This window comes from Oryctolagus cuniculus, chromosome 11 (genome assembly GCF_964237555.1).
Source record: "Oryctolagus cuniculus chromosome 11, mOryCun1.1, whole genome shotgun sequence".
Taxonomy (NCBI): Eukaryota; Metazoa; Chordata; class Mammalia; order Lagomorpha; family Leporidae; genus Oryctolagus; species Oryctolagus cuniculus.
In genome coordinates, this window is record NC_091442.1 from 55,607,415 (window position 1) to 55,635,120 (window position 27,706).

At 59.5% G+C, this 27,706-nt stretch overlaps 2 protein-coding genes across 2 annotated transcripts; both read right to left on the minus strand.

The window, feature by feature from the left end:
* Positions 1-1,200: 1,200 nt before the first annotated feature.
* Positions 1,201-8,803, minus strand: KRT84 (keratin 84). Its single transcript, XM_002711115.4, has 9 exons — positions 8,227-8,803; positions 6,970-7,178; positions 6,592-6,652; positions 5,972-6,067; positions 4,990-5,154; positions 4,771-4,896; positions 4,102-4,322; positions 3,659-3,690; positions 1,201-2,898 (listed from the first exon to the last, which is right to left on the minus strand). Exons 1-9 carry the CDS (start codon positions 8,716-8,718, stop codon positions 2,666-2,668), a joined length of 1,635 nt encoding a protein of 544 aa, XP_002711161.2. The 5' UTR covers positions 8,719-8,803; the 3' UTR covers positions 1,201-2,665.
* A 7,750-nt stretch (positions 8,804-16,553) lies between these two features.
* KRT82 (keratin 82) lies at positions 16,554-25,951 on the minus strand. Its single transcript, XM_051845525.2, has 9 exons — positions 25,486-25,951; positions 23,866-24,074; positions 22,336-22,396; positions 21,822-21,917; positions 21,360-21,524; positions 19,694-19,819; positions 18,575-18,795; positions 17,986-18,017; positions 16,554-17,717 (listed from the first exon to the last, which is right to left on the minus strand). The coding sequence occupies exons 1-9, from the start codon at positions 25,888-25,890 to the stop codon at positions 17,509-17,511; spliced, it is 1,524 nt and encodes a 507-aa protein (XP_051701485.1). The 5' UTR covers positions 25,891-25,951; the 3' UTR covers positions 16,554-17,508.
* Between the last annotated feature and the right edge of the window lie 1,755 nt (positions 25,952-27,706).

Here is a 27,706-nt window from a genome sequence, read left to right on the forward strand (position 1 = left end):
GGGGGAGAGCAGAGAGAGAAGACCTGGAGCCTGGGGCCTAGGGTCTCGGTGTCGGGGCGGGGCCTGGCTTGAGGAGCTGGAAGCTGTCATCAGGGGCCAATCAGGAACCAATCAGGAACCAATCAGGAGCCAGTCCCCCACAGCAACTTGAGCAGCAAAAGCTTAATACAAGGGTCCTTCAACCATGCCGCTGAGAAACACAATCGGGGGACAGTTTTGCCAAAATTCTCCGCGCGGTGTTTTCCTAACACAGCTTTGCAGTGCGGGAGACTAGGCAGGAAGTGGGGAGCGCAGGACAGTAGGCGGGCCTGAGGCTGGAAGCAGGAGAGCCTGCAGGTGCCTGGGCAGGACACACAATGATGAGACGTGTGCTTCCTGCTCTGTGACAAGGGCTGTCTCGGGGTGCGGCTGACCAGCGAGCAGCTCCCACGAGGGACGGGCGCCCTCCTGGGGCTGTGTCCAGGGTGTTGGTGTGAGCACGCCCTGGCTGGCCCCGGTCCCCACCTGCTATGACGTCCTGCCCTCGCCCCTAGCCACAGCCCCAGACTTGTTATGCTGTCTCCTTGGTTTTGCACACACTGCTGCTTCTATTTGGGACACGGCTTCCTCGTCTGTGACTAATTCATCGTCCTCTGCTTCTCTGCTGGGACATCTCATTCTTCAGGAAGCTTCTAACGATGCCACAAGTCTGGGCTGGGCCTGTCCTCTCTGTACTGGGGCTTTGCCTTTATGCCCAGCACAGCACTAAGCATGCCAGGTCATAATTGCTTGTGTGCCCATCCATCTACCAGATGCAGACAGAAACTCATCCACTATTGTTTTCCCAGCATCGTGCCTGGCAGGTGACAGGCACTTACCAAAGGTTTGTTGAATGAATGAATAAAAGAGGCGAGCCAGGGGCTGGCGCTATGGCATAGAAGGTAAAGCCCCTACCTGCAGTGCCGGCGTCCCATATGGGCACAGGTTCAAGTCCTGGCTGCGCCACTTCCAATTCTACTCCCTGTTAATGGCCTGGGAAAGCAACGGAAGATGGCCCAAGTCCCTGGGCCCCTGCACCCATGTGGGAGACATGGAAGAAGCTCCTGGCTCCTGGTTTAAGCCTGGCCCAGCTCCAGCCATTGCAGTTGTTTGGGGATCAACCGGTGGACGGAAGACCTCTCTCTTTCTCCTTCTCTCTCTGTATCTCTGCCTTTCAAATAAATAAATAATTTTTTAAAGGAGAGGCTGGTGGTGGGATGCCAGGGGTTGGGCATATAACACAGGTCTTTTTTTTTTTTTTGAAGATATTTTATTTATTTATTTGAGAGGCAGTGTGTGTGTGTGTGTGTGTGTGTGAGAGAGAGAGAGAGAGAGAGAGAGAGATCTTGCATCTCCTGGTTTACTCTCCAGATGGCTGCAACAGCCATTGATGGACAAGACTGAAGCCAGGAGCCAGGAGCTTTGTCCGGGTTTCCCACATGGTTGCAGGGGCCCAAGGACTTGGGCCATCTTCCACTGCTTTCCCAGGCCATAGCAGAGAGCTGGATCAGAAGTGGAACAGCCGGGACTCGAACCAGAGCCCATATGAGATGCCAGCACTGCAGGTGGCGGCTTTTACCTGCTGCGTCACAACACCAGCACCCACACTGGTCTTTTACACCATGTCAAGAGCTTTGGCTGCTTCTAGAAGGCCATGGGGCAAGTGCCCAGTGCCCTCCCAGGAACTGTGATCGGGGAGAGCCAGGGCTGGTTTCTGTGTGGGAAAGACATCTCTGGCAGAATCAGGATCAGTGAGTCAGACGGGACAAGAGTGGGGGTGGGGGACGGGGTGGGGATTCCCTGCAGGGATCCCAGGGCACCTGGCTGCAGGCTGGAACCTGGGGAACTGTGGGAAGTTGTTCCCCATGGTTAGCAGGAGGGCGCCTTCCTTCTCTGCGAGTCAGGGTGGGGGCCATGGGGCTGAACCCGCAGTGCTGTGAGCCAGGGAAGGCTTGCCCCTCCTCCTCAGTGCCCAGGGCCCCCACCCCTGCTTTTGGCGAGGCCTCGGTGGTGGCAGACGGGGCTGGGGCAGTCTAGCGTTGCTGTCTGGTGTCCAAGGAGAGGCCGGGGCTGTCACAGAGCTGGCCGGGCAAGTTTATTGCAAGCACGGGAACGCACAGGGGCACCACGCTCCACTCCCCAGGCCTACAGCAGCCGGCAGAGGAAAACCCTCCCCCGACCAACTCGGGCAGAGGCTCAGGCCGCCCTGCAGACCCCCTCTCCCCTGCCCCCTCCCCCCACACCACCCGCCCCGTGGATTCGCACACCCAGAGAGAGGCAACCAGGACATCAGCTACTGGGGGAAGAACAGTCTCTGGAGCTCCGGGACCTGTGGATCCTCCTGGGTCAGGAGGAGAAGAAAGAGCTAGAAATCGGGGAGAGGAAGAGGAGGGAGAGAGAAAGATGCAGGGCTGGGTCACACCTCCAGGCTGGTCCGAAACCACAGATGCAGATGGTAGCCTGAGGCTTTCTTTAAGGTGCTGAACTGGTCCCCCTTCTCCCCCGAGACTGGAATCCTGCGATCCCGAGCAAGGGGGGGAGGGGCAGGCCAGCCGGCTGCGGCTGCGGATGAGACAGCCACGTCCTGGCAGAAGGGGCGACTGAGTCCACGGCTTGGGTCTTCTCTGGCCAGCGGCTGTCTGGGCTCTTAGTATTTGGTCCGGTGGGAGGTGGTGGTGGACGCAAAGCGGACACTGGAGCTGTGGCTGCTAAAGCCGCCCTCTGTGGCCAGGGGACAGGGGCTGCTGGGGGTAGAGGCCGTGCCCGTGGTGGTGTGGACACCGCTGCTGCCTGAGAAGGTGACCCCGCCGCGGGTGGGGGTGGAGCTGGCCACCGAGGACTCAGGCCCGCACAGCAGGCCGCCCCGGGAGCTGCTCACGGCTGCGGGATAAAAACCAAAAAGTAGGTTGATGCCAGGATGTGGTGCCTGCTGTCCCGCCTCTTGTCTGGGGGCTCAGAGACCGGGCCTCCACCCAGAGCAAACCTCCACTTTCAGCTTGTCGGAAGCGCCCAGCCCATTCCCTCCAGTGCTGGCGGGTCGCTGCACGGCGGCTGCCGCCCGCATCAAGTCCAAGCGGGCTGGGTTATGTGAACCTGATTGCCGGTGCGGCCCGGGGCAGGAGCCCCCAAAAGGCCACGGGCTTGTCTCTGCTGTGTCCAGGAAGCCCCAGGCCCAGCACGAGCTCCTCATCAGTCCCCTCTGACCTCCGGGAGGCTCCGATCTGTTGTACCCCAGCCCCACCCCGGTCCGCGCCGGACACGCCCACCCCATGCCGGAACTTGAATCCGGCTGAATCTAAGGGCGCTCTCCTTACGTCCTGCCTTCTCACCAGACCCCTTCCCACCACCCCAGCCTTGCTCGAGTCTGAGTCGCAGGATCATTCGTTGTCTGCTGTCCCCAAGTGGACGCTGTCTCCCAGGGCACTCTGCCACGTGGTGAGCTTTGCACCTTTGTGCACGCCTCTCTCTGGGGAAGGCAGGCTCTGGGCGTGACCTGGGACCTCAGCTAAGGGGCCGGAGGGTCCTTGCTCTCCTGACAGCTGTGGTCATTCCGGCCATCGTGGAAGTCCATGGACTCCCAAGCTGAAATGCCCCTGAAATTACGGAAGTGTGTGAAGAGGGAACGCCTCAGGTCACTCACATATGTTCACGGGTCCGACACCTTCACAGATCCTGCAGAGAGAGAGAGAGGACTCAGCGCTTTCAAATAGGGTTTCTTTTTGGGTAGCCCAGGGCCCAGTGGTTGCACCCCCTAGCTGTACCCAAGACCACCGAGCTTTGAAAAATGACATATTCCTCCACTCTACCCCAAAATGACCATGTTGAAACACTTGAGGAAATGTATTCTTATTGCTGATCGCACCAAAGGAACCAACCAGGCAAAAACCGCCTGCAGATCTGGCCAGCCAGTGCACGCACCAGCATTTAAGAGGTACAAGTCTGCAGCCCTGGCAAGGGCATAGAGGCACTGCCCCCTCTGGGAGAGGCTCGGGTCAACCCTTCTTGGCCTGGCACCCTCCAGCATGCCAGCCGCCTCCAGGCAGCAGCCCACCCATCCTGCCCTGCCCAGCTGGGTATGCTCACCGGCTCTCCTCGCCTTCCAGCAGCCGCCGGTAGGTGGCGATCTCGAGGTCCAGGCCCAGTTTGGCGTTCATGAGCTCATGGTACTCGCGCAGCTGCCGGGCCAGGTCCTGCTTGGCCCGCTGCAGGGCGGCCTCCAGCTCGGCCAGCTTGCAGCCGGCGTCGCTCAGGGCCGCCTCGCCCTGCTGCTCCGCCTCGGCCACCGCGGCTTCTAGCCTGGCGCGCTGTAGGGAGGGAAGTTTGCAGGTGCATGGAGACCCCCCAGGGTGGCGGCGCTACAGACGCTGCCCCCTGTTGGTGGGAACACAGCCTCCTGCGGCGCCTGGGAGGGAGCTCCTGGAGGCTGCTTCCCGGAGACCTGTAGTTTGACATGACTGGCAGGGAAGCGGAGCATGGCTTTGCTATTTTCCCTCGACTTTGCCCTGCCCAATTTCTGCTGCCCTAGACCCTAGGGTTCCGGAGAGCAAACCTATTCTGTCTGCCTCCCCTCCCCTCTGAGTCAGCTCCAGACAGGCCTTATCCTATAAGGGAAGCTGGCCCTCCCCCCATATTTGCTTCCTCCAGGAAGCCTTCCCAGACTGATCCCACCATTCCTCTGCTTCTGTCGCCCTCACCTTGGCAGTCGTGGGGCCCTGCCTGTCCTCCCTCGGGTCCTCGCCCTCCTTTGCACACCTGTGCCTTGGTGTGCTCCACTTCTGCCTTCAGCCTCTGTTTCAGCCGGCTCAGGTCGTTGATCTCGTTGCGAGTGACGCGCAGGTTGTCCCGGTGCTGGCCAGCTGTCATCCGCATCTCCTCGTACTGGTGGGGTAGAGTACAAATGTCAGGCCCCCACTAAATTGGGGCCCTCGACCTGCACCAGGCCCCTCCCAGAGGCTGCCTCCTCTTGCCCACCTTGTTGTGGTACCAGGCCTCGGCATCCGCCCGACTGCGCCTGGCCACCTCCTCATATTGGGCCTTGACTTCTGCGATGATGCCGTCGAGATTCAGGTCCCGGCTGTTGTCCATCTTCACTACCACCGAGGTCTCCGAGCCATGGGACTGCAGCAGCTGGGTCTCCTGTGTTGGAGAATCGGCACCACGGAGGGGCTCAGACAGGGTCCGGCACAGGGGCCCCAGGTTGTGGAGTCAGGGGCAAAGAACATTGCCTACTCACTGGCTCAGAGCAGAGAGAGGTCTCAAGCCGAGAGCAGAGAGAGCGAGAGCGAGCGAGTGAGAGAGTGCGCGCCTGCCTGCAGAACCTTTGTTCCATATGTGGGGCTGTTTCTCCAACAGCTGCCTCAATTAGGAGCCCATCAAAATCCCAGGGATCTCATGGGGGCCGGCGGGAGCTCCTCTTGGGGTCACTCAGAGTGGTTGTGCTGGTTATGGCCCCCCGCAAACTGGCCGGATTTTAGAAGATGATCAGCTACTAACACCTGCATCCCAGGTCCTTAATAGAACCAAGGGCTGGGAACTGCGGGCAAGGCCAAGGGCTTGGCAGCCTGGTCCCTGGGGGCTGCAGGTCAGCCCTGCCCAGGGCCATAAGAGACCCAATAGCTCATGAACAAAGCAGAAGGGAGCTGGGTGATTAGGTCAAACACGAGGATTTGTTAGTGCCTCTTGGAGGATGGACGTTTCTAGAACATTCCTTGGAAGGGACATTCCTAGAACCCAGCTGTTTTTGCTGGGCCACAAAAGCGTTTGCTCAGACATGAGTCAGGCCCCCGAGAAGCTGCCTCCCTTAGCTCCTGCCCGGCAGGCGCCTCGCCACGGGGGATACATCAATCTGAGTGGGAGGGAAGATGCAGGACGCGGATGGCTTGCAACACATCAGCTCAGAGCCCAGCTCCTGGGGGCGGGGTGGCGGGTGGGGGCTGGAGGAGGTCGGCCTCACCTCCGCAAACAGCGCCCTTAGGAAGTGCAGCTCCTGCGTCAGGATATCCATGTTGGCCTCCAGGTCCGACTTCCCCAGGAAAGCCGCGTCCACAGTCTGTGTGAGAGAGAAGACACGCTCTCTCCATGTTCTGCTCAGCTTTCCCCCGCAGGCAGGGGAGGCGCTGGAGCTGAGTGCGGGGAGCAGGCCAGTTCCCGGGGAGCCAGGCCCTACAACAGGCTGATGGGAATGGTGCTGGCGTCATCGGGTGGGGGTGAGGCTCTGTGGATTTGCTTCCCTATGCCCCCTGCAGTGTGAGAACTGCCCCTGTGCCGGCTGGGCGCTGGCCGGTGCTTATTTAGCGGCAAGGAAAAACGAGAGAATCCAAGACACCTTGTCCGAGATGCTCCCGTGGGACCCAATCCTAAATAATCCGAGGCCACATCAGGGGGGAACCTGCTGTGTGGTCTTTGGGGTCCCGCCGTGGCCGAGCGAGCAGGTGCTTTCCCGGGCGCGGGTGGGGTGGGGTGGGGTGGGGTGGGGTAGGGTGGGGTAGGGTGGGGTGGGGTGGGGTGGGGGGGCGGGTCTTGAGGACCTGGTCTGTCTTGGGAAGTTGCTGGGCACCTGTTGCCTCCATTTACCTTCTTCAGAGCTATGAACTCGTTCTCAGCATTGGCCCGGAAGCCCACCTCCTCTTCATACCTGGGGTGGCCAGGGCGAAGAGGGTGAGCTCTCACACTGATCGGAGAGCCGGTCACTCCCAATGCCCCCAGCGATCCTCTCAAGCCTCTCCGCACCCCCACCCCCCAGCTGCATCCAGGATTGCATACACAAGTGTCTCTCCCACACCCCCACCTCCACCCCTTCCCAGGGGGCCGTCCCCACTCCTGCTCCCAGGCTGGGCACTGTAACCAACGTTCAAGCCAGGTCTTTGCGGCTGCTCTCTCGTCTGAGCCTGGCCGCGGCTCTGGGCTGGCCGGGGGCCTGTCCTTGGCCTGTGCAGTGCACACACCACTCACTTCCTCTTGAAGCCTTCCAGGACGTTCTGCGTGTGGTTCCTCTCGGCCTGGAGCCGAGCCTGGTCGCTGATGAGGCCGTCCAGCTCCCTGCGCAGGCTGCTGATGTGGTTCTCAAGGAGAGGCTCCAGGTTGCTGCTGGCACATCTCTGCTCTTGCAGGAGGCTCCACTTGGTCTCCAGGAGCTTATTCTGCTGCTCCAGGAACCGTACCTAAACCCGCAGGGGCAGAGAGATGGCGACTGATCACGGCGTGGTCACCCGGCATCTCACCAAGTACTCCGGAGGCTCGCGGTGCCTGTCGACCGCCTGGGGACTGTGTTTTGTCCTTTGTCTCTGCAGAAGCTGGAAGGGCAGCCCTGCGACTCCTCTGGTGCCCAGGCACATGTGGAGGCTTTGCACCAAAGCACTTCGGTACCGGCTGCCCTTGCGCCCCCTAAGCAAAGTGTGGAGAGTATAGATTTTTTGTATTTTTTTTAAGAATGCAGAAATTACTCAATTCTTTTCTCTACTTTCCTGAGCCTGAAAAGAGAAAGCCACCCAAACTCAGACGCCTTAGAAACCTTACAAAGGACACCCACAGCCACTAGCCCCGGCTGGGGTCCTCTGGTTCCTAAGGGATCACGTAGCAAGTGTTGGTTCCTTCAGGGGCCCTCATATGGGGCGGGGTGCTCTCCCCCCGCCTCCCCCCAGCAGTTGGCCAGAGCCTCAGCCTATCCCACTGTGCAGCAGAGCAAGCCAGAAAGCCCAGTGCGGGGTCCTTGGAAGACACCTGAAGGAGCTGGGGTCAAGGTCCGTGCCCCAGACACAGGCTGTTTCTTTCTAAGGGAGAATCATCCATGGGGCCAGCACTGTGGTGCAGCGGGCTAAGCTGTGGCCTGTGGCGGTGGCATCACATATGGGCACCGGTTCTAGTCCTGGCTGCGCCACTTCTGATCCAGTTCTCTGTTATGACTTGGGAAAGCAGTAGAAGATGCCCCGAGCCCTTGAGCCACTGCACCCATGTGGGAGACCTGGAAGAAGCTCCCGGCTCCTGGCTTTGGGCTGGCTCAGCCACAATCATTTCAGCCATTTGGGGAGTGAACCTGCGGATGGAAGACCTCTCTCTCTTTCTCTCCCTCTCATTCTCTCTGTCTGTAACTCTGCCTTTCAAATAAATAAATAAATAAATCTTTAAAAAAATAATAAAAAAAGACACCCCCCCCCCAGTGCCTCTCGCCTCTCCCTGTCTCAGATCCAGACTCACAGCTAGGATGGGTACCTTGTCGATGAAGGAGGCAAACTTGTTGTTGAGAATCTTGATTTGTTCCTTCTCATCCGTCTTTACCCGCTGGGCACTGGGGTCAATCTCCAGGTTCAGGGGGCTCAGCAGGCTCTGGTTAACAGTCACGGCCGTGATAGATGGAGCTGCCTGGCCTCTGAGTCCTCCGACTCGGTAGCCAAACCCATGGCCTCCAAAGCCATGGCCAAGGTCACTGCCGACTCTGAACCCCAGACCCACCCTGCTGCCGTTGCCAAAACCAAGGGCAGCTCTGGCGTGGATGGCACGAGGGCCCACAGCTGCTACCCGGGGTGTGTGGGACGCCAGGTTGCTCACGCTCTGACTGCCAGAGCCTGCCCGGAAGCCGGGCCCACTTCTGCAGGAGACCGAGCTGGCCCGGAAGTGGCTCAGGTTCCGCACTGTCACGGCCGAGTAAGAGCTGAAGTTGGCCACACGGCGGCAGGTGCTGACCGGGTAGGAGCAGCAAGACATGGCGGCTTCCTGGGAGAGAGCCACAGACTGGCTGTGTAGTGGGGCGAGCTGGAGCTGGGAGGTCCCTCTGGGGCAAGTGGGTCCCTCTCACCCCTTTTATGTGTACAGGGATCTGCGGGTTGACCCCATAAAAACGAGAAAAGCCATTCAGAGGCATTTATGAGCTTGGGTAGTTAGCAGAAACTCTCGGGGCCTTAACTTCCAGAACAATGAGCTATGCCGGTCATACCTATTCTCATGGGGATGAGAGTTATAACATCCACGCTATAAACATTAAAAACACATAAACATTATAGTCTTATTTTTTCCCTGTAAGTCCACCGCAATTACCATTATGGGGACATAAATGGGCTTTGGCAATAAACCCAATGGGGGTTTTTTCACTGCTAACCACCAGAAAGCTAGGGACGGTAACAGTTCCCGTGAGATGCTCTCAGTGGGGGCGTGCACCTGCCCCCCTAAGGACAGGAAGGGGATGTGTGTACAGTGCAGAGACAACATCTGCACAGCTCCAGGTGGGAAATGATACAGACACAAAGACTTTCTGTCCTCCAAGACCTGCTCTGGCTGTTTACACAAGAGATGCATCTAGAGTGACGCTCAGCAGGGCTGGTGTAGACACCCCTCTGATTTGAGGCTCCTGGTACTGAGAGTACAGAGGCCAAAGAGATGCCCCTGCCCTCCCTGGTGATGGAGCAAGGTGCATCCCGAGGACTTCCACCACTCAGCACTTTTGGGGCGTGATCTGAGGCCCAAGCCTACCCAGGCTATGCTACCGTGTTATCTGTGGGACAAGCTGATCACGTGATGCGGAGCCCACTGCCCTGGGGCACCATGGGGCTGAATGGTGGTCCTGCCCATGCAGGGTCGCTGAATTGTCAAAGCATCGTTCTCGTGGAAGAGAGACACCAAGCAGGAGGCACCTGCACAGGAAATGAAAAGTCCCACAGCATTGTCCACTGTCGTCAGTGGGCAGCCGTTTCTGGACCAGACCAGGCTCCGGTGCTGTGGGTGTGACCTGTGCTTCCTCTCGCCACGGCATTGTCCACTGTCGTCAGTGGGCAGCCGTTCCCGGACCAGAGCCAGGCTCCAGTGCTGTGGGTGTGACCTGTGCTTCCTCCCGCCACGGCATTGTCCACTGTCGTCAGTGGGCAGCCGTTTCTGGACCAGACCAGGCTCCGGTGCTGTGGGCGTGACCTGTGCTTCCTCCCGCCACGGCATTGTCCACTGTCGTCAGTGGGCAGCCGTTTCCGGACCAGACCAGGCTCCGGTGCTGTGGGCGTGACCTGTGCTTCCTCCCGCCTGTCCTGTGCTTGGGAGGAACTTGCATTTGTCTCTGTTCTGGAGACTCGCTGGGCTGTGTGGGATTGCACTGGGAGGGGGCTGCATGCCCGTGGGCAGGACCAGGCCGACAGGTTCATGCCCTTGTCACACCATACGGACCTCATGATTTAAGCATTCTCTATCCATCAGTCACCTCCAAGGCCTGGCTTCCCCCTACCCCACCCCCAGGCCTTCCCTGCCCCCCACACACGGGTGCTCATCCACGTCTCCATCTGGATGCCAGATCGGCACCCCAAACTTGTTTTCTGGAGACACGGTCATCAGCTGTGCATCCTGGGAGAAGCAGAAGACAGTAACAAGGAAGTCCTTGTTCAGCGGTATATGACGTGGCTCGCCACACCCTTTCCCTTCGCTGTGGTCTTCTCTGGGTTTCCAGACACCACGCCGCTCCACTTGCGTGCCGATGACTCTGGGGTCACCCTCCATGTCCCACAACTGACCCATCGGCAAACCCTACCTTCAGCAAATGTCCAGGTTCCAACTACTTCTTGCCACGCCCACTACTGCCTGGTTGGCCCCATGGGGCCCAGCCAGCTGTTTCCCGGCCCCTCCCACTCCCGCTCCTACAGAGTGTGCCTTGCCCCACTCAACCTCCTTCCCGTCCCCCCACCCCACTCCCTGCCCCAAATCCCTATATGGCTAGTTCTATGCTCTTCTCCAGGTGTGGGTTTCTATGTCGCCTTCTCATCTCTGCTCAGAGCTCCCTGGCCCATGATCTCCCTGTCCCTCTCCCCTACTGCCATCGCCTCTTAGCAAGTATCCCTGTCTGAGGTCCTCTTCCGCCTGGAGTCACCTGCTGTCACCTCCCCACTCCGGCTGCAGCCTGAGCTCCAGCTGGTAGCCCTGTTGGGTTCTGTCCTCAGGCTGTGGCCTGGGCTTGGTAGAGAAGGGACTGGTGATATGCGTGCTGTCTGAATGCAGACACCACACAGGAACAAGAAGCAGGGAGCCGGGACATCCGGTTTTGCATAGATTTCAGGAAGCGAAGTCTCCAGGCTCTGAAATGGACCACAATTGGGAGGCCCAGGGGAGCCAGGCCACTTTGCCCTCCAGCTTTGATCTCTTGGGATCCAGGCGCCGGGTTCCAGGAGATCGGAAAGGGGTGCAGAAGACCCCCCTCTGCAGGCAGAAGGAGGGAGGGGTGCAGCATAATCATGAACACAGACTTTGGTGTCAGAGGGGCCTGGGCTGAGTCCTGTTCTTGCCACCCTCCTGCAGGGTGGCTTTGGACAGAGGAGAGCAGGGTGGGCGCAGGGCTCTGCTCTGGGTGCCCGAAGAGAAATCGGAAGTGACCAAGGCTGAGCAGGTGCGTTCTTCTCGCTCACCACGCACTGGCCATTCTTTTTTTTTTTTTTTTTTTTTTTTTTTTTTTTTTTTTGACAGGCAGAGTAGACAGTGAGAGAGAGACAGAGACAGAGAGAAAGGTCTTCCTTTTCCATTGGTTCACCCTCCAATGGCCGCGCTGATCTGAAGTCAGGAGCCAGGTGCTTCCTCCTGGTCTCCCATGCGGGTGCAGGGCCTAAGGACCTGGGCCATCCTCCACTGCACTCCTGGGCCACAACAGAGAGCTGGGCTGGAAGAGGAGTAACCGGGACAGAATCTGGCGCCCCGACCGGGACTAGAACCTGGGGTGCCGGCGCCACAGGCGGAGGATTAGCCTATTGAGCCATGGCGCCGGCTCACACACTGGCCATTCTAAATAACGCAGCCATCAGACTCAGGGACTCAGACGCCGCCCAGTCCTCCCGGGGTACCACGGGCTTGTGGCAGGGGTGGAGTGGGCTGGGGGGAGCTCCCAGCCTCTCCCAGCCTCAGAGTCCTCCTGTGAAAGGTGTGATCACCCCTGTTCCCCTTCGCTTCTGCGTGGTCCACCCCCGTGCTGTCCCCACACCCCACCTCCTGCCCACCGCAGCGGCTGGCTGAGGCACTGTTGGTTACCCCATCAGCCAGGCTGCGCCATCCCCCGAGTCACTCTCCACCCCCGATGCAGCCCAGGGAGTGGGGTGATCAGGGCCAGTCAAGCAGAACCCTGTTCCAGGGTGAGCTGTCACCACCGGCCCTGACAGTTCCAAGGCCTTATTTGGCTTGGCTGTTCCAACCCTTCAGCCATTATTTAGGGGGGCGGCCGATGGAGGTGGCGGGAGTTGCCCTGGTGACTCCTCACCTTCGTCATCAGTCAGCCGGGGTGCAGTCCCGGCTCCTGTGGGCTGAGTCCAGCCCCAGGGCCTCTGTGTCCAGCCCCAGGGCCTCCATGACGTTCGTTCCTGCTGGCGCCTGGCTCATGCCGACGCTATCTGTGGGCTGGGGAGGGAGGGCTTCCCTGTCCTGGCCCTGTCCTGGCTGGCCCAGGGCTCGGTTTGTTTCAGGAATCCTGGGCACGCTGTGGCTGTGTGTGTGGGAAGTGGATGAGAAGGGAAGCCCAGGCCCTGAGAAAGCTTTGCTGGGAGCGGCTGTCCTGCTTGGGGATGAGTGGGTGCGGGAGGGAGACATCGGCTGGGGAGGTTTCATGCTAAGACCTGTACCTGCCGGGCAAGAGAGCTGGGGGGTCCCCTGCAGAGGGAACCAGGGTGGGCCAGGCGGCTGAGACCACCCTTGCCTGCCCCACCCCGCCCCATCGCTGGCTGACAGCCACTCCTGGCTTCTCGAGGGAGTGCAGCACCCCTCCCTCCCCCTTCCCTCGGGTGCTCTGGCTGTCAACTGACCCAGAATGCTACAGCTGCTCCTAGGGGGCATGTAGCTCAGGTGGCTTCTGCAAGCCCCCACTGGGTGTGGGGAGCTGGGGCAGCCCTCTCTCCTCTACCACATGGGGCAACTCCGGCTCCCTTCCCCTGCTCACAGGGGGCATTTCTGAGGCTGCAGCCCCCAACCCAAGCCCCCATCTCGAAGGCACTCTGTTGTCACAGGTGGTTGGTTGCACCATTGAGGGGGGAGGGGCACTGGGGCTGCAGGTGTGGTTGGGCTGGGGAGGGGGTGGAAGGGCAGAGGCAGAGAGCCCCTGGGGAGGGGTCTTGGGAGAGGGAAGGGCCCCTGGGAGGAGAAAGGCTCCGGCCATCCTGCTGGCCACCAGGAGTCAGATCCTCTGGGAGGTGGCGGGGCCACTTCCGGAGACCTGGGCAGGAAATGCAGCTCTGGCCCCAAAGCCTTCTGCTCTTGGCTGCTGGAATTTCATGTTCCAAGTCTGGAGTCTCTGTGAGGTGTAGGCTTGGGCCAGAACCCCATATGTTTAGTTTTTTAAAGGTTTATTTTTATTTATTTGAAAAGCAGAGTGACAGCAGAGAAAGAGAGAGAGAGAGAGATTATCCATCTGCTGGTTCACTCCCCAAATGGTTGCAGCAGCTGGGGCTGGGCCAGGGCAAAGTCAGAAACCAGGATCTCATCTGGGTCCCCCACATGGGTGCAGGGACCCAAGCACCTGGGCCATCTTCTGCTGCCTTCCCAGGAGCATTTGCAGGGAGCTGGATCAGAAGCGGAGCAGTGGGACAGGAATCAGTGCTCCGATAGGGGACACAGGCATTGCAGGCGGCAGCTGGCTTAACCCCCACACTCTCGCGTTTCTAAGCAGCCCTGCAGAGCTATGATTCGTATCAGCACACACTCTGCTCCTTCCGAATGTGGTGCAAGCATCAGCGTGGTTTTTTTTGAGGGTCTTTTTCAGCACCTGGAAGAGAAACCCCTAGCTACAACCCCTATATGACTTCCAGGATTCCCTACCCCTCCAGGTGGACGTGCTCCCATCTCTGCTGTCTGCGGGAGCTTCCGCTCCGGGCCTTGCAGGATCCCTGGGTGGCTCAGTGCGTGGCCTCCGCGGCTGAGAGCCTTCACTGCGCGTCCCCGTTCTCATGGGCGCTCAAGTTGCAGCAGGTGTGCTGCTCCGCTCCTTTTCAAAAAGCCAAACACCATCTCCCTGCATGGATAATTTCAGCACATCTGCTTTACCCATTTTTTTTTAAATCTCTTGATGGATGTGCAGGTTATTTGCATGTATGGCTATGACAGAAAGTGCTGCCACGGATCTTCAGGGGCAGGTGTTCCCGTGGACTGGTGTTTTTACCACCATGGGCGTGGCCCCGCTGGATGACCTGCTGACTCTGTGATTGGTGCTGTGATGCACCCGGGCTGTTTTGCACCATGGCGTTCCATTGGGCATTCCTGAGCATGGGCCCTGGGTACGTCTCCCGTGCCTGCCTGAGAGGGGCTGGCGAGACAACAGTGACTAAGGCAGTCCAGCCTCTGACTCACTGCAGGTGCTTGATAAATGTATATGGAGTGGGGCCGGCGCTGTGGCACATTGGGTTAAAGCCCTGGCCTGAAGCACCAGCATCCCATATAGGCACTAGTTCAAGTCCCACCTGCTCTTCTTCCAATCCGGCTCTCTGCTATGGCCTGAGAAAGCAGTAGAAGATGGCTCAAGTGTTTGGGCCCCTGCACCCAAGTGGGAGACCCAGAAGAAGCTCCTGGCTCCTGGCTTCAGATCGGCTCAGCTCCAACCTTTGCGGCCAACTGGGGAGTGAACCAGCAGATGGAAGACCTCTCTCTGTCTCTCTGCTTCTCCTTCTCTCTGTGTAACTCTGCCTTAAAAATATAAAGAAATCTTAAAAAGAAAGAAAGAAAGGAAGAAAGGAAGAAAGGGAAAAAGAAAGAAAGAAAGAAAGAAAGAAAGAAAGAAAGAAGGAAAGAAAGAAGGAAAAAAGCAAGCGAGCAGGCAGATGGGAGCGTCTTCTCTCTCTCTTTGCTTTCTCTGTCTCTCAAACAAATAAGTAAATTTTTATAAAATAAGTGAATGAGTGACTCCTTTTGAATTTGCTGCCGGCGAGTCTGCGGCTCTGGGTTTCTTTGCAGGCTCTGTTCCTGCTCCCCTCTCTGCCAGTTTCTCTCTGACTCCCTTTCCAGAAATCACTCTTGTTCCTCTCTCCCTGTTGCTGCCCCCCTTCCCCCCACCTCTGCCTCCTCCTCCTCCTCCTCCTCTTCCTCCTCCTCTGAGTCCCCTGTGAGGCCGAGAATCTCTGCTGGGCGCAGAGGGCAGCTCAGTCATCTTTGTATCCCCTGCCCAACTCAGCTCCTGGGGCAGGGCTTGTGAGGGCCGTGGGGGAGGGGAGATGCACCCCAGCTCCCAGGGCGAGGGCTGCTGGGTGCAGGGAGCCCCCCAGGAGTTTCAGGGATCACTGAGGTGGCAGGGATGGAATTGCTGCCACCAAATGTCATCTCCAGGTCTGTTTCTTTTTTTTTTTTAAGATTTATTTATTTATTTTTAAAGATTTATTTATTTGAAAGTCAGAGTTACACAAAAAGAGAAGGAGAGGCAGAGAGGGAGAGAGAGAGAGAGAGAGAGAGAGAGAGAGAGAGAGAGTCTTCCACCTGCTGGTTCACTCACCAGTTGCCAGCAATGGTCAGAGCTGTGCTGATCAGAAGCCAGGAGCCAGGAGCTTCTTCCAGGTCTCCCACGTGGGTGCAGGGGCCCAAGCACTTGGGCCATCTTCCACTGCTTTCCCAGGCCACTGCAGAGAGCTGGATCAGAAGAGGAGCATCCAGGTCTCGAACTGCCGCCCATATGGGATGCTGCTGCTTCAGGCCAGGGTGTTAACCCGCTGTGCCACAGTGCCAGCCCCTTGAAGATTTATTTATATATTTGAAAGGTAGAGTAACAGAGAGAGGGGGAAAAACAGCAAGAACAAGAGAGAGAGAAAGAGAGAAAGGGAGAGAGAGAGGAGAGAGAGGGTCTTTCATCCTCTGGTTTATTTTCCAAATGCCCACAATAGCCAAGGCTTGAGCAGCCCAAGTCAGGAGCAAGGAACTTTTTTTTTATTACTTATTTATTTATTTATTTGAAAGTCAGAGTTATACAGAGAGAGAATGAGAGAGAGAGAGAAAGAGAGAGAGAGAGAGAGAGAGAGAGAGAGAGAGAGAGTCTTCCATCTGCTGGTTCACTCGCCAGTTGCCAGCAATGGCCATAGCAGAGAGCTGGATCAGAAGTGGAGCAGCCAGGACTTGAACTGGCGCCCATATAATATGCCGGCACTGCAGACAGCAGCTTTAACTGTTACATTGCAGCGCTGGCCCCAGGAGCAGGGAACTTAATCCAGGTCTTTTATGTGGTGGCAGGGACCCAACTTGACTTGAGCCATTACTGCTGCCCCCAGGGCCTGCATTAGCTGGCAGCTGGGATGGGAAGCGGAGCTGGGACTGGATCCCAAACACTACGTGATGTGAGAGGAGTCTCAAGTGCTGCGCCAGATGCCTGCCCCAGGCACGTGGTCCCTAACCCTGCAAGCAACTGGCAAACTCTGGTGGGCGTGATGCGCAGGTTCTCGGTGTGGTTTGTATGGCGTCTTATCTATTGCACAGGCCGCGTTACATCATTCACTAAGTACCTTTTCTGCTTGTATCACAGCCTTCGCAGTCATTCCCAAGCCTCCAGTCCCCAAAGCAGCTCATAGAGCCCCCCTCAGCCTTACCACTCCTCCAACAGAGCAGGATAAATAATTACATCTCAATCATGTGCAAACCGAGGCAGTTTATTGAGAAAGGCCCAGAGGCTCAGGGCGGAGATCTTGGATCCCCAGGTGGGCGGAGCGCAGGAAAAGGGGCTCTTGGGAGGTGGGGTCAGCCCAGCACCTCCTCCTCCTTCTCCCAGTCCAGAGCCAGAGCCGCTGAGCCTGCAATTCCCAACAGACATTCAAGGCAAAGGAGCAGAAAGTAGGCAGCTGTGTACAGAACGGGGTGGGGTGGGGGTGGGGCTTGATCCTACTGAGCTGGGGTCAGCTGGGGATGGTCAGTCTGTCTGGTCAACATTCTGTGTCCCCTGGCCCTTTGTTCCAGGCGCTTCCCTGCCATCACCTGCCGACGGGCATGACTTGTTTCAGACCTGGAGCTCAACACACCACAGCAAGGGAAGCCACGGCCCCGTGTCCATCACTGGGTTGTCTGTGCTATGACTTTGCCAAGCACTGAGCTTTAGAACCCAGCATGGGATCTGGGGCCGTCTCCTCTTGACACTTGCGATGTGGTGTGCGTTTCTGGTGCGTGTTGAGACAAGTTCATTTTTCTGCAGTGTGCATGAGAGCCAGAGCAAGGCAGGTGAGGAGCCTGGGGTGTGACGAAGAGGAGTCCGGCTTCGTGGGGCAGCTTCCACGGGACAGTCCAGAATGCAAAGGGCCTTTTGCTTGAGAGCTGCAGCCATTCTCTGGGGGCTGGAAGCCTGCGTCCTCTCTCTCTCTGCACCCCCTCCCCCAGGCCAGCTTGGAGTGAGCACACAGCTAAGTGGAAGCGATCTTGGAGATGAGGATGGCAGCTCATCACCCAGCAGGAATTCTGGGGCCGCCTAAGGTCAGTACAGGAAGTGGGGCTTTGGAAAGTGCTTGTCTTCAGCCCTGTGGGAGAGGTGACAGCGGGGGGTGGGAGGGTGGGGGCTGGGCTGGGGTGCTGTCCCCTGGGTCTCTGGGGGCAGGGCTAACACTTGCGGCTGGAGCCCTGACTGCTCCCACAGCCTCGGAGCCCCTGGGGCTCGCAGGGGATGTAGAGTTTCCCGGTGCCCACGACGCTGCAGCTCCCACCGCTTTTCAGGATGCTGGTGCCCCCTGAGCAGTAGTCGGTCCTCAGCAGGGGCGTGCTCTCCACGCACGGCTCATACAGGAGGGCGCCCTTGGAGCTGCTCACGGCTGCGGGGCAGGAACGTGTGTGCTCAGAGCCCACCCTGCGCAGTGCTGAGGCAGTGGCCCCAGACCACGCCCCTGCTGCCACGCCCCTCCAGGGGCACGCCCCTTCCACCTCTCCCCGCCCCTTGGACACACTAGGCTCTGTGGGAGGCAGGCAGAGCTCTCCCTGCCGGGAGGGGGAGGCACCAGGTTTCCGCTGAGGGGTCCTGCGTGTTGAGCGACTGCCCCTGCCCCCAACCCGGGGCCCTGGGCATGTGGTCCGTCTACTTACAGATGTTCACAGGTCCAATGCCTTCGCACAGCCTGGGGATAAGGGGAAAGAAGGCATCAGAGACCACACTGCGCATGCCTGCGGCAAGAGGCCCCTCTCCCGCTCCTGTCCATATGAGGGAACTCGCTGTGGCTTAGCGGTAAAGCTGCCACCTGCAGGGCCGGCATCCCATATGGACACTGGTTCGAGTCCGGGCTGCTATGTTTCCCACCCAGCTTCCTGCTAATGGCCTGGGAAAGCAGCAGAAGATGGCCCAAGTGTTTGGGCCCCTTCCATCCATGTGAGAGACCTGGAAGAAGCTCCTGGCTCCTGGCTTCCTCCTGGCCCAGCCTTGGCCGTTGTGGCCATCTGGGGAGTGAACCAGCAGATGGAAGGCCTCCCTCTGTCTCTCTTGTCTTTCCCACTCTCTCTGTAACTCTGACTTTCAAATAAATAAATGCTTTTTTTTTTTTTTTTAAGGAAGAGGCTTGCAGACCCTGTGCTGCTTTGCATTTTTGATGACTGCAGGGCTGGACACACACACACACACACACACACACACACACACACGCCTGCCCTTGACCAGCTCTCCTCCCGCCCTGAGGCTCACCTGTTCTCCTCGCCCTCCAGCAGGCGGCGGTAGGTGGCGATCTCGATGTCCAGGCCCAGCTTGGAGTTCATCACCTCCTGGTACTCCTTGAGCAGGCACGCCATGTCCTGCTTGGCCTTCTGCAGGGCGGCCTCCAGCCCCGCCAGCTTGCTCCTGGCGTCATTCAGGGCCCCCTCGCCCTGCTGCTCCGCCTGGGCCACGGCCTCTTCCAGCTTGGCGCGCTGCGGGAATGACACAGAGAAAGTTGTGACCAGAGCCCCAGGGACCCCGAGCCTGGCTCTGAGAAGGCCGGGGGCAACGTTGGGGTGGTGCACGCTCAGTTCAGGTTTGCTGTGGGTTGTGATAGCCTGTTCCTTCTAACAGGTGGGACCAGTTTTCTACCAACAACAACTCAAGGAGATCTGAGACTCTCCTCTTAGATGTGCTGAGTGCTTTCTTTGGAGCCAATGTGTTTGGAGGGCTTAGCAGGTCCCCACTTGCCTAGCAGGGTAGAATGGGTTTGGTTTTAACAACGACCCCAAGTCATCTCAAATTTCAGGATCATGGAGTATCGGAGTGTTAATGGGAAACATCTTTCTATACTCTTTATGGTAAAGTGTCTTTCTTTTTAAAATAATTTCTATTTTCATCTACTTGAAAGGCAGAGAGAGAGAGAGACCTTCTTTCCCCTGGTTCACTTCCCAAATGCCTGCAACAGCCAGGGCTGGCCCAGGTCGAAGCTGGGAGCTTGGAACTGCATCCAGATCTCCCATGTGGGTGATAGGGGCCCATGCCCTTGGGCCATCCTCTGCTGACTCCCAGGGGGTATTTAACAGGAAGCTGGGTCAGAACCAGGCGCTCTGATGCGGGATGCCGGCTTCCTAGGTAGAGGCTTATCTCGCTGTGCTGCAGCCCCTGCCCACCCGGGGACCTGGCTGCTCTGTGGGTCAGCTCTGTTGTGTGAAGCGCTCAGGTCCTCTCAGGCAAGACAGCACAGGCCCATTCCCTCTTCAATGGCGCTGCAGGGGGACCTGGACCACGCCCCCTCCCCACCCCATTCGGGTGGGCCGGCCAGCCCCGGGGCTGGGCTCTGGCCGCCTCAGGCCCCGCCCACTCCCCGCCCCCGCCCCCGCGTCTCACCTGCGATTTGGTGTTCTCTATCTCTTGCTGCAGCTGTTGGATTATCTTTTTCAACTCCAGGATCTCATTCTTGAGGCTCCGGAGGTTGTTTAAGTGGTTTCCGGCCGTCAGCCGCATCTCCTCGTACTGCGTGCGGACAAAGAGGTCAGCCCCCGCCCCCGGGGGTGGGGGGCTTTGCCCCGCGCCCTCGCTCTGCCGCCCTCTGGTGGCCGCCCGGGCGCGGTGATTCCCATGCACCTGCTCTGCTCCTGGTCTCTGTTCAAATCTCCTCTAGTTTGGGGTCGCCGTGGGGGTCACTCCTTGCTCCCACCTCACTGGCCCAGCCCGAGCTTTGCAGGTCGGTGAGGTTCTCCACATTCCCCTACCCCTTGCACCTGCTGCTTTCTTCTCTGCCCCAGAACCTGGAGTGTCCCGAGGACTCTCTGCAGGGGTTTCTGTGCCCAGGCCATGGACTTGAGGTCAGACCACGGACTTGAGGTCAGACCGTGCCTGCCCATCAAGAAGAGTGATTTTGCTTGTTTCCCCCTCAAAACCACCAAACTCCCGCCTCGGACCAACACTAACGAATCTTTGCACTCTGAATGCAGCGTCTGCACAGACAGTAGGTGCAGACTGCACACGCAGCTTGCTGAAGATGAGCCACTTTTCTGATAGCGTTTGGGAGCACTTTGCGCAGACATCAGGACACGAGAGAGGGGAGCCCAGAAGCAGGCCCTGGCTATTTTGTGACTTGGTTCCAGGGGAAGCCTGCAGTTGCCCGAGAGACACCCGCTCTTCTCTCCCAACAGAGCTGCGGGAGCCCAGCCATGAGCTTAGTCTCAGCACAGCGTCTGTGGCTGTTGCTGGGCGGGTTTCTCCAACAGCTCCCTCTCTGTTCTCCTTCTTCCTGCCTGGTGGGAACCTGTGAGGCTCCTGCAGCTCCTGCAGCTGTCTTGGGACAAGAGGCACTTTGAGCGGGCAGGTGCATGTTCAAGGTGGCGGAATGGAAAGCAGGAGGGACCCTGGGTCCCCATGTCATCCTAGGCAGGTTATCTTTGTATTTCTGGTTACCATGGAGAAAGTAAGAACTGGCTGTGAAAACAGGCGGAGCATGGCTTGGGGGCACTGCTTGGCCACCTGCTTGGCTCCCTGTTGTCCCTCCTGCTCTGGGACTGTTCGTGGCACAGGACAGAAGCGGAGGAAGCAGCTGAATGCGAGGCCATGAGCGGCTGCTCGCACTGAGTGTTGCACAGTCCAGGCAGGGGCGGCTGAGATGACAGTCATCCATCGGAGTTGCCCCCAGGGGCATCCGCTGGCCTCCCAGCAAAGCCCTAATTACCGAGTCTGGGGCTGCCTTAATCACTGTTTCTCTCCACTGTGCGTAACCTCCCCACGCTGCCAGCCCCCGCCCACGCGGTCCTCTGTGCCAGCACTGCTGGTGTTTACTGAACGCTGCCCTCAGAGAGTCTCAGGTAAACACGGCCGGGCACCTGATCACAGGCCTGGGCCGTCTCGGGCAGGGGTTGGGGGGCCCTCCTGAGGCCTGGCAGGAGGGAGGAGGTGCTAGGGTTTATGGGGTTCCCTGGCTCTGGCGTGGCCCTCATTAGCTCTGCAACCACTTCCACCTTGTTTCCTCTCGCCCCTGGAGTCCCCTTCCGCCCCAGCCCCGCGGCCCCCAGGGCCTTACCCGGGACTGGTACCAGGCCTCAGCCTCGGCCTTGCTACGGCTCACGATGTCATCATACTGGGACTTGATCTCGGAAATGATGTCATTTACATCCAGGTCCCGGCTGTTGTCCATCTTCACGATGACAGAGGTCTCGGAGATTTGAGACTGCAGCAGGAGGATCTCCTGGGGGAGGGGCCCCGGGGGAGAAGATGTGAGCTCACCAAGGGGGCGAGGGGCAGGAGGAAGGGGACCTGGGACGATTCCAATGACCCCGAGTCTCAGGGGAGGGGAGGGGCTTTCCCAGGGGTGTCCGAAAGTCAGAGGCCTGGATGGTCGGACTTCTGGGAATCCCATACAGATGGCTGCACCTGCTTGGCCTGATGCGTGCGTGCCAGGTGGACACGCCCCTGCCCCACTGCTCTCCCTGCCCCCATAGCCCCCGCAGGACCCCAGGGCGGGCAGGCAGCAGACGACAGGTACCTCCTCGTACAAGTTTTTCAGGAAGTTGATTTCCTGCACAAGGGCCTCCATGTTGGTCTCCAGGTCAGCCTTCACCAGGAAGACGGTGTCTACCTCCTGCAGTGGGGCATAGAGAGGAGCATGGCCTGGGCGGGGCTGTACCAGGGTTGCAGGCCACCCCCTACCTTCTCCGGGCACCACCTTCCCCCTGCCCCAGGCACCCCCGTGTGTGTGTGGGGGGGGTCTGACTCAGGGTTTCTGTTCTGTGATGTGGCACTAGCCACGTCTCCAGCTACGTGGGCAGTGGTGGACCCGAGGCCAGGCCGATCCCCAGCCCCTTGCAAGGGGGCACTGGAGGCTGGCTTTCCTCTTCAGGGTGGGGGAGAGGGGAGGGGCGGCTGGCACAGGAGTTGGAGGAGTCAGAGATCCTTCAGTGGGGTGAGGGGGTCGGGGACACTTGTGGACCCTGCCCCGGGCTGGGTGTCCTCCCCCCGCCCCTCCCCCCCGCCCCGCCAGCCTGGGTGGCCACTCTCACCTTCTTCAGGGTGACAAACTCATTCTCAATACTGGCCCGCAGGGAGACCTCCTCTTCATACCTGGCAGGAGGCAGGGAGCGGGTTGCTGTGGGTGAGGCTCAGTGCCACACTGCCTGTCCCCATGTGTCGCCCCATGGAATCTGGGCAGCCCCAGCTTCCTGGCTTAGGGCATGTGGTTATTACCATGGTTCCCCCAGCAGCTTCTCCAACTTTACCTCTTCCCCGCCTACTCCTCCCGTCCCCTGCGGCCCCCAGGAGCCTGGCACGCAATGAGTCAGCCCCGGGAAGTCCCTCTGCAGGCTGGTCCCATCCTGGGAACGTCTGGAGCCCCGCCCACTCCGCCAGGTTGCATCTGAGACTGCCTGCAGCCCCCAAGCCTTCCCCGCCGCAGTGGGCCGGTTGCAGAGGTAGCAATTACTGCCTGTCCCAGAGGTGGCCGGCTGTGCAGCTTCCGCCATGTCCCCCCCTCCCCCCGAGCTCCCTAGCCCACTTGCCACTGCTCCCCGAAAGGCACAGGGACTCAGAGTGCAGGGCTTGGCGAGCGACCGCAGCCCAGTGCTGGTCCCGCTCTGACGTCCACCTCTCTCTCCTTCCCAGCGCTGCCCTGCACACGCTTGGCACTGGGCTCTGGGGCCCCGCTGCCTGGCTATGCCACGTGCTGGGTAAGCGACTCGGCCTCTCCGTGCCTCATCTGCCCCAGGATGAGGAGAGCGGCAGTCCTGCCCCAGAGCGTCCCACCTCCCAATACAGCCTCTGGCATCTACACCCAGACAAGGCTCCACCCCACGGACCCGCCTCCCCGTGATCAGTTGCTCTCAATATATTTGCATGGCGTCTCCTCGTTGGAAATGTCTCCCTCAAGGCTCAACCATGAGCATACAAGCCCCACAGACCCTGGTCCCGGATGCCTGAGCACTGAGGCCGCCCATCTGGGCCTCAGCCCCTTGCAAGCACGGACACTCCTTCCCAGCAAGCTCTGCACTGACCTGTGCTTAGCAACAACACCTGCTCAGGCCTGGGGTTTGTCCTCAGGGGACAGGGGTGGCGGGGTGGAGGACAGGTTCTTCCCCAGCCCCGGGGAGTGGGGGGCGCAGAGCAAAGCTGAGACAGGGCTGACCAGGCAGAAGGGATGGCAAGGGTGCAGCTGGGAGGGGAGAGGCCTGGGGTCTGTTTGGGAGATAGAGAGTGGGCCAGGCTGTGCACAGGTACTGATGGGCGCAAAGGCAGAACCGGCAGGTGATGGCTGGGAGCTGAGCCCTGGGGCTTCAAACCAGACAGGAGAAAGCGCGTTTCCCCGCACGAGGGCTGACAGCAGGGAGATCAAGACGGCTGCCTGTCAGGTCTCAGAGGGTTTGCCTGGGGCAGGGGCCCCAGTGCGCACGCGCCGCTGCCGGATGCTCCGCCCGCCGGCTCCCAGCAATGGACCCGCTGCCACCAGCTAGCGAACCGGTTTCCACCACCCCCTCCCCGCCCCTGCCACTTCACGGACGGAGTGGCCGAGGCCCAGCTGCCTCCCGTGGCCGGCTCACTTTTTCTTGTAGGCTTCCAGCGTGTCCTGGAAGCTGCAGAGCTCCGCCTCCAGCCGCCCGCGCTCCCCGGACACGGCGTCCAGCTGCCTGCGCAGGTTGTTGATGTAGGCGTCGAAGAGGGGCTGGATGTTGCTCTGGCAACACCTCTGCTGCTGCATGAAGTTCCACTTGGTCTCCAGCAGCTTGTTCTTCTGCTCCAGGAAACGCACCTGTAGCGGCACGGGTGGGGCCGCAGCCCGGGGGGCCGTGCCGTGAGGAGGGCCGTGGAATGAGTGGCTGCCCTCCCTCCCAACACAGCGCTGCCCTAGCACCACTTGGGCTCTGTGTAGACTGGCCCCAGTGTGCTGGGTGAGCGCTCTGCGAACCTCCGCCCCAGCACCAGCTTGTGTGATGCCCGGCAGCCCGGGACCCCTCGGGGGAAGGGATCCAGGACTTTATCCTGGGCCCCCCCTCTTTCCCCAGGGGTACAAGTGACGGAGGCGGCAGCTGGCCCACCTCCTCACTCTCTCTGCTTTGGAAATGGAGACTAGGGGCAGGGGGTGAGTCCCCTCTGGCCCCTAGCTAGTCCCGGGAAAACGGAGGCGTGGTCTCTAGTCCCAGTCTGGGGTTCCCCCCTCCCCAACACTGCAGAAGAAGGAACACCACCACGGTGGGCGTCCTTGGCACAGCACAGCTGGAGAACAGGCCCGAGTGGCTGGAAGGTGTTCATAACCAGAACTTCAACTTGGAAAATTCTGGGAGCTGGCGTCTGGCTTAGTGGTTAAAATGACTACGTCTGGCATCAGAGTGCCTGGGTTCTAATTCTGCCTCTGGATCCTGGCTTCGGCTTCCTGCTAACACAGACTTTTCCAGACAGCAAGCATGGCTTAAACTTGCTGTCTGCCCGGCACACCTAAATTGAGCTCCTGGCTCTGGCCTGAGCCCAGCCCTGGCTGTTGTGGACATTTGGAGAGTGAATCCCGGATACAAAAAAAAAAAAAAAATAAAAATAAAAAAATAAAAAAGAAGAGTGAGAAAACTCTAAGGGATTAAACAAATTCCTTCTGCAGCTCTTGGGTGTGTACCCATCCCCCGCCCCCGCCTGGGTAGCCAAGGGATGACAAGCCAGACCTATGCTCTTCCTTGCCCACACAGCTTGGCTCTGGAACTGACACCTGCAAGGCCTTGGTGAGGGCCACCGGGTGCTACCAGCTCTGAGTGCCCCACTCTTGTCTGACCCCAGCCCTACTCGGTGGCAAAGTCTGGGGTCACAAGCCCTTCAGGCCCACAGGGTCCACCCAGCTCGGTCACTTGGAAGGCTGTTTTGTGGCTACAGCCTCATCAGGTCGGGCATGGTCTTGCCTGTTGGGCATGCCTGCCTGTTGGGCATGCCTCCCGGTAGGGCTGGGAAGTCCCTCTCGCGGTCTAACCTCAGGCAGCCTTGGCAATGTGGTCAGACAGAATGCAGAGAGAGAGGATGTATTTGAAAAAGGACTGGGAAGCAGAAATGCATGGTTCTGGGGCTGGTTTAACCAGCTGTCAACGGGGACTGGCAGAGGGACTAGCGTCTCTCTTGTTCGTCTCTCTCCAGGATCCTGGCCAGACCTGGGAGCCTGCCCCCCGCCTGCCCCGGCCCCTCACCTTGTTGATGAAGGAAGCAAAGCGGTTGTTGAGGCCCTTGATCTGCTCCTTCTCATCCCTCTTCACCTTCTGCACGGTCGGGTCGATTTTCAGCGCCAGTGGCACCAGCAGGTTCTCATTGATGGTGACAGGGGCGATGGAGGCAGGAGACCCGCAGGGGCCCCCCGCTCGGTACCCGAAGGCAGGCAGGCCACACCTGGAGGCCACCCGGGGCTTCCCGAAGCCCACATTGCACAGGCTCCGTGAGCTGGGGTAGCACAGGGTGCGGAGACCCCCGGCACCCCCATACCGGCACGAGCCGCTGCTCACTGCGTAGTGAGTGACCAGCCGGGGCACGATGGCCGAGCAGGAGCTAAAGCCCCGGCTGCTGCATCTGGAGCCCAGCTGGATGGAACGGCAAGACATAGCAGGAGAGAAGAGGTGCGGCTCTGGAGGGGAGAGCGAGAGCAGAAAGGATGGAGTGAGGGCTTGGTTTGCCCCCTTTTATCTGGGAGCGGAGTGGAGGGTTGAGCTGGGTCAAACCCCAAATCACCATTAAATGAGGTTTATGAGCTTGGGCCATTGGCAGCTGCCAAGGAGCAAGGTGGGTAATTAGGGGAGCTTGGAGCATGGAGGAGGAATTGAGGATCGGGGCTGGGGGGCTCTGAAGATCGGGGCGGCCAGACAGGGTGTGCCCCCACCCCAGGGGCTCAGCCTGGAGGACAGGGACAGTCAAGCTTCCAGGGATTTCACAGGAGGGGAAGCAGGGCAGTGACTCACAGCCCCCTGGCTGGCTGGGGGGAATGCGGCGCAAATTAGATGCACTCATGGCTGCTCCATTTCCCCAGGGCTGTCTCCACGTCTTTTCCAAGACATGTCCAAGAATGGAGGCTTTCTGGGTGGGAGACGCCTCCCGGCAGCAGACGGGTCCTTGAGAGTGAACAGGCCCTGGGGAACAGAGGCTTCTGTCCAAAGTTCGTGGGTCCAAGAGCAGTGCAGGCGACTCCCAAGGAGAGCCCTTGTCTGCAGGAGAAGAGAGTAACCCCCAACATGCTCTGGGCCCTTAGGTCTGGGGTTCCGTGTCCCCACTTCTCTTCCCTGCTTCCCATTTCACCCTGAGCATCCTTGGAGCAGCTGGAGTCTGCTGTGTCCCAAGGACATCCCTGGGGACAGTGGCTGCCCTCAGGTGGGTGTGGGATTCCACCTTTCTGCCCAGCAGCCGGGCATCGTACACAGCCCCTTTGGAGATGTCCAGAGCCCCCTCCCGCCCTGCCTCTTTTTACCAGTCCTGCCGGGGAAAGCATCTCAGGGGGGCGGCGGGGGGTGGGGGGCTGACACCACTTTGCCTTCCAGGCAGAATCAAGCCGATCGACCTAAGAGGGGTGACATTCGTCGCGTGGCCACTGAGTCCCTGCAGTTCTTAGGACAGCCTCCAGATGGGCAGATAAGGCAGTAAGGAGCTGTGTTGGCAGGTCACTCACAGGGGGATGTGCCCGGGTTCAGTTCCAGACCTGGGACGTGTCCGTGCTGTGCTGCTCCGCGGGAGAGAAGCCTGGGTTAGGAATCAGGCATCCACTGCCCGCAAGCTCTCTGTCGTCCCTGGTCCCCAGCCCCTGTAGATCAGGAGGCTGCAATTCCAGACGCCTCTACGTGCCATTGTACATGGCTCCCTTTTTCCGTAGTCTTGACCTTGGCGCCTGGAGCAGTGGGGAAGGGGATGAGTGTAACGAGGACCCTCTGGGTGATGGTGGGGATGGAGGTTACATGTGTGTGTGTGGGGGAGGGGGTCCAGTGGCCTGATGTCAGGGGAAGGGGCTTCTTGCTCTGCCTCGGATGAGCGTCCCACAGGCGGGCGTGGGAAACTGGGTTAATGGCGAGGGTGAGGCTGAGACAGCCAGACAGACAGCAAATTGGTGCTGTAGGCGGGAGTGAAATTGTGGGCAGACCCTTGAGGACGATGTTCCCTCGGGCTCTCCAGACACAGAAGAGCACCCCGATGGTGTCCAGGCCAGAGGGTGGGCACCATGGACGCCAGGACCACAGCCTGAGAGCACAAATGGGATGGTTCAGCCAACTCGCCGTGGGCCACACACACCTGCTCCCAGAGCCCACCCGCGCAAGGCTGCCCACCCGGAATGTGAGACAGGACACAGACTCAGACGTGACCTAGACAGCTTGGGGACACTTTACAGCAGCTGCTACAGGAAGTAGGCAAGCGTCGGGCAGCGGCCGTCTGGAGGGG

What these genes read in the sequence shown, in the direction of transcription:
- KRT84 (XM_002711115.4), bottom strand. Translation starts at nt 8,718, where the DNA reads ATGTCTTGCTGCTCCTACCCGGTCAGCACCTGCCGCCGTGTGGCCAAC. An exon ending in CTGGAAGGCTTCAAGAGGAA is followed by an intron (nt 6,653 to 6,969) that starts GTGAGTGGTGTG and finishes TGGCCACCCCAG; the next exon opens with GTATGAAGAGGAGGTGGGCT. An exon ending in TGGAGCACACCAAGGCACAG is followed by an intron (nt 4,323 to 4,770) that starts GTGTGCAAAGGA and finishes CCCTCCCTACAG; the next exon opens with CGCGCCAGGCTAGAAGCCGC.
- KRT82 (XM_051845525.2), bottom strand. Translation starts at nt 25,890, where the DNA reads ATGTCTTGCCGTTCCATCCAGCTGGGCTCCAGATGCAGCAGCCGGGGC. An exon ending in AGGCCTGGTACCAGTCCCGG is followed by an intron (nt 19,820 to 21,359) that starts GTAAGGCCCTGG and finishes GTCCGCACGCAG; the next exon opens with TACGAGGAGATGCGGCTGAC. An exon ending in CATTGGACCTGTGAACATCT is followed by an intron (nt 17,718 to 17,985) that starts GTAAGTAGACGG and finishes CCTGCCCCGCAG; the next exon opens with CCGTGAGCAGCTCCAAGGGC.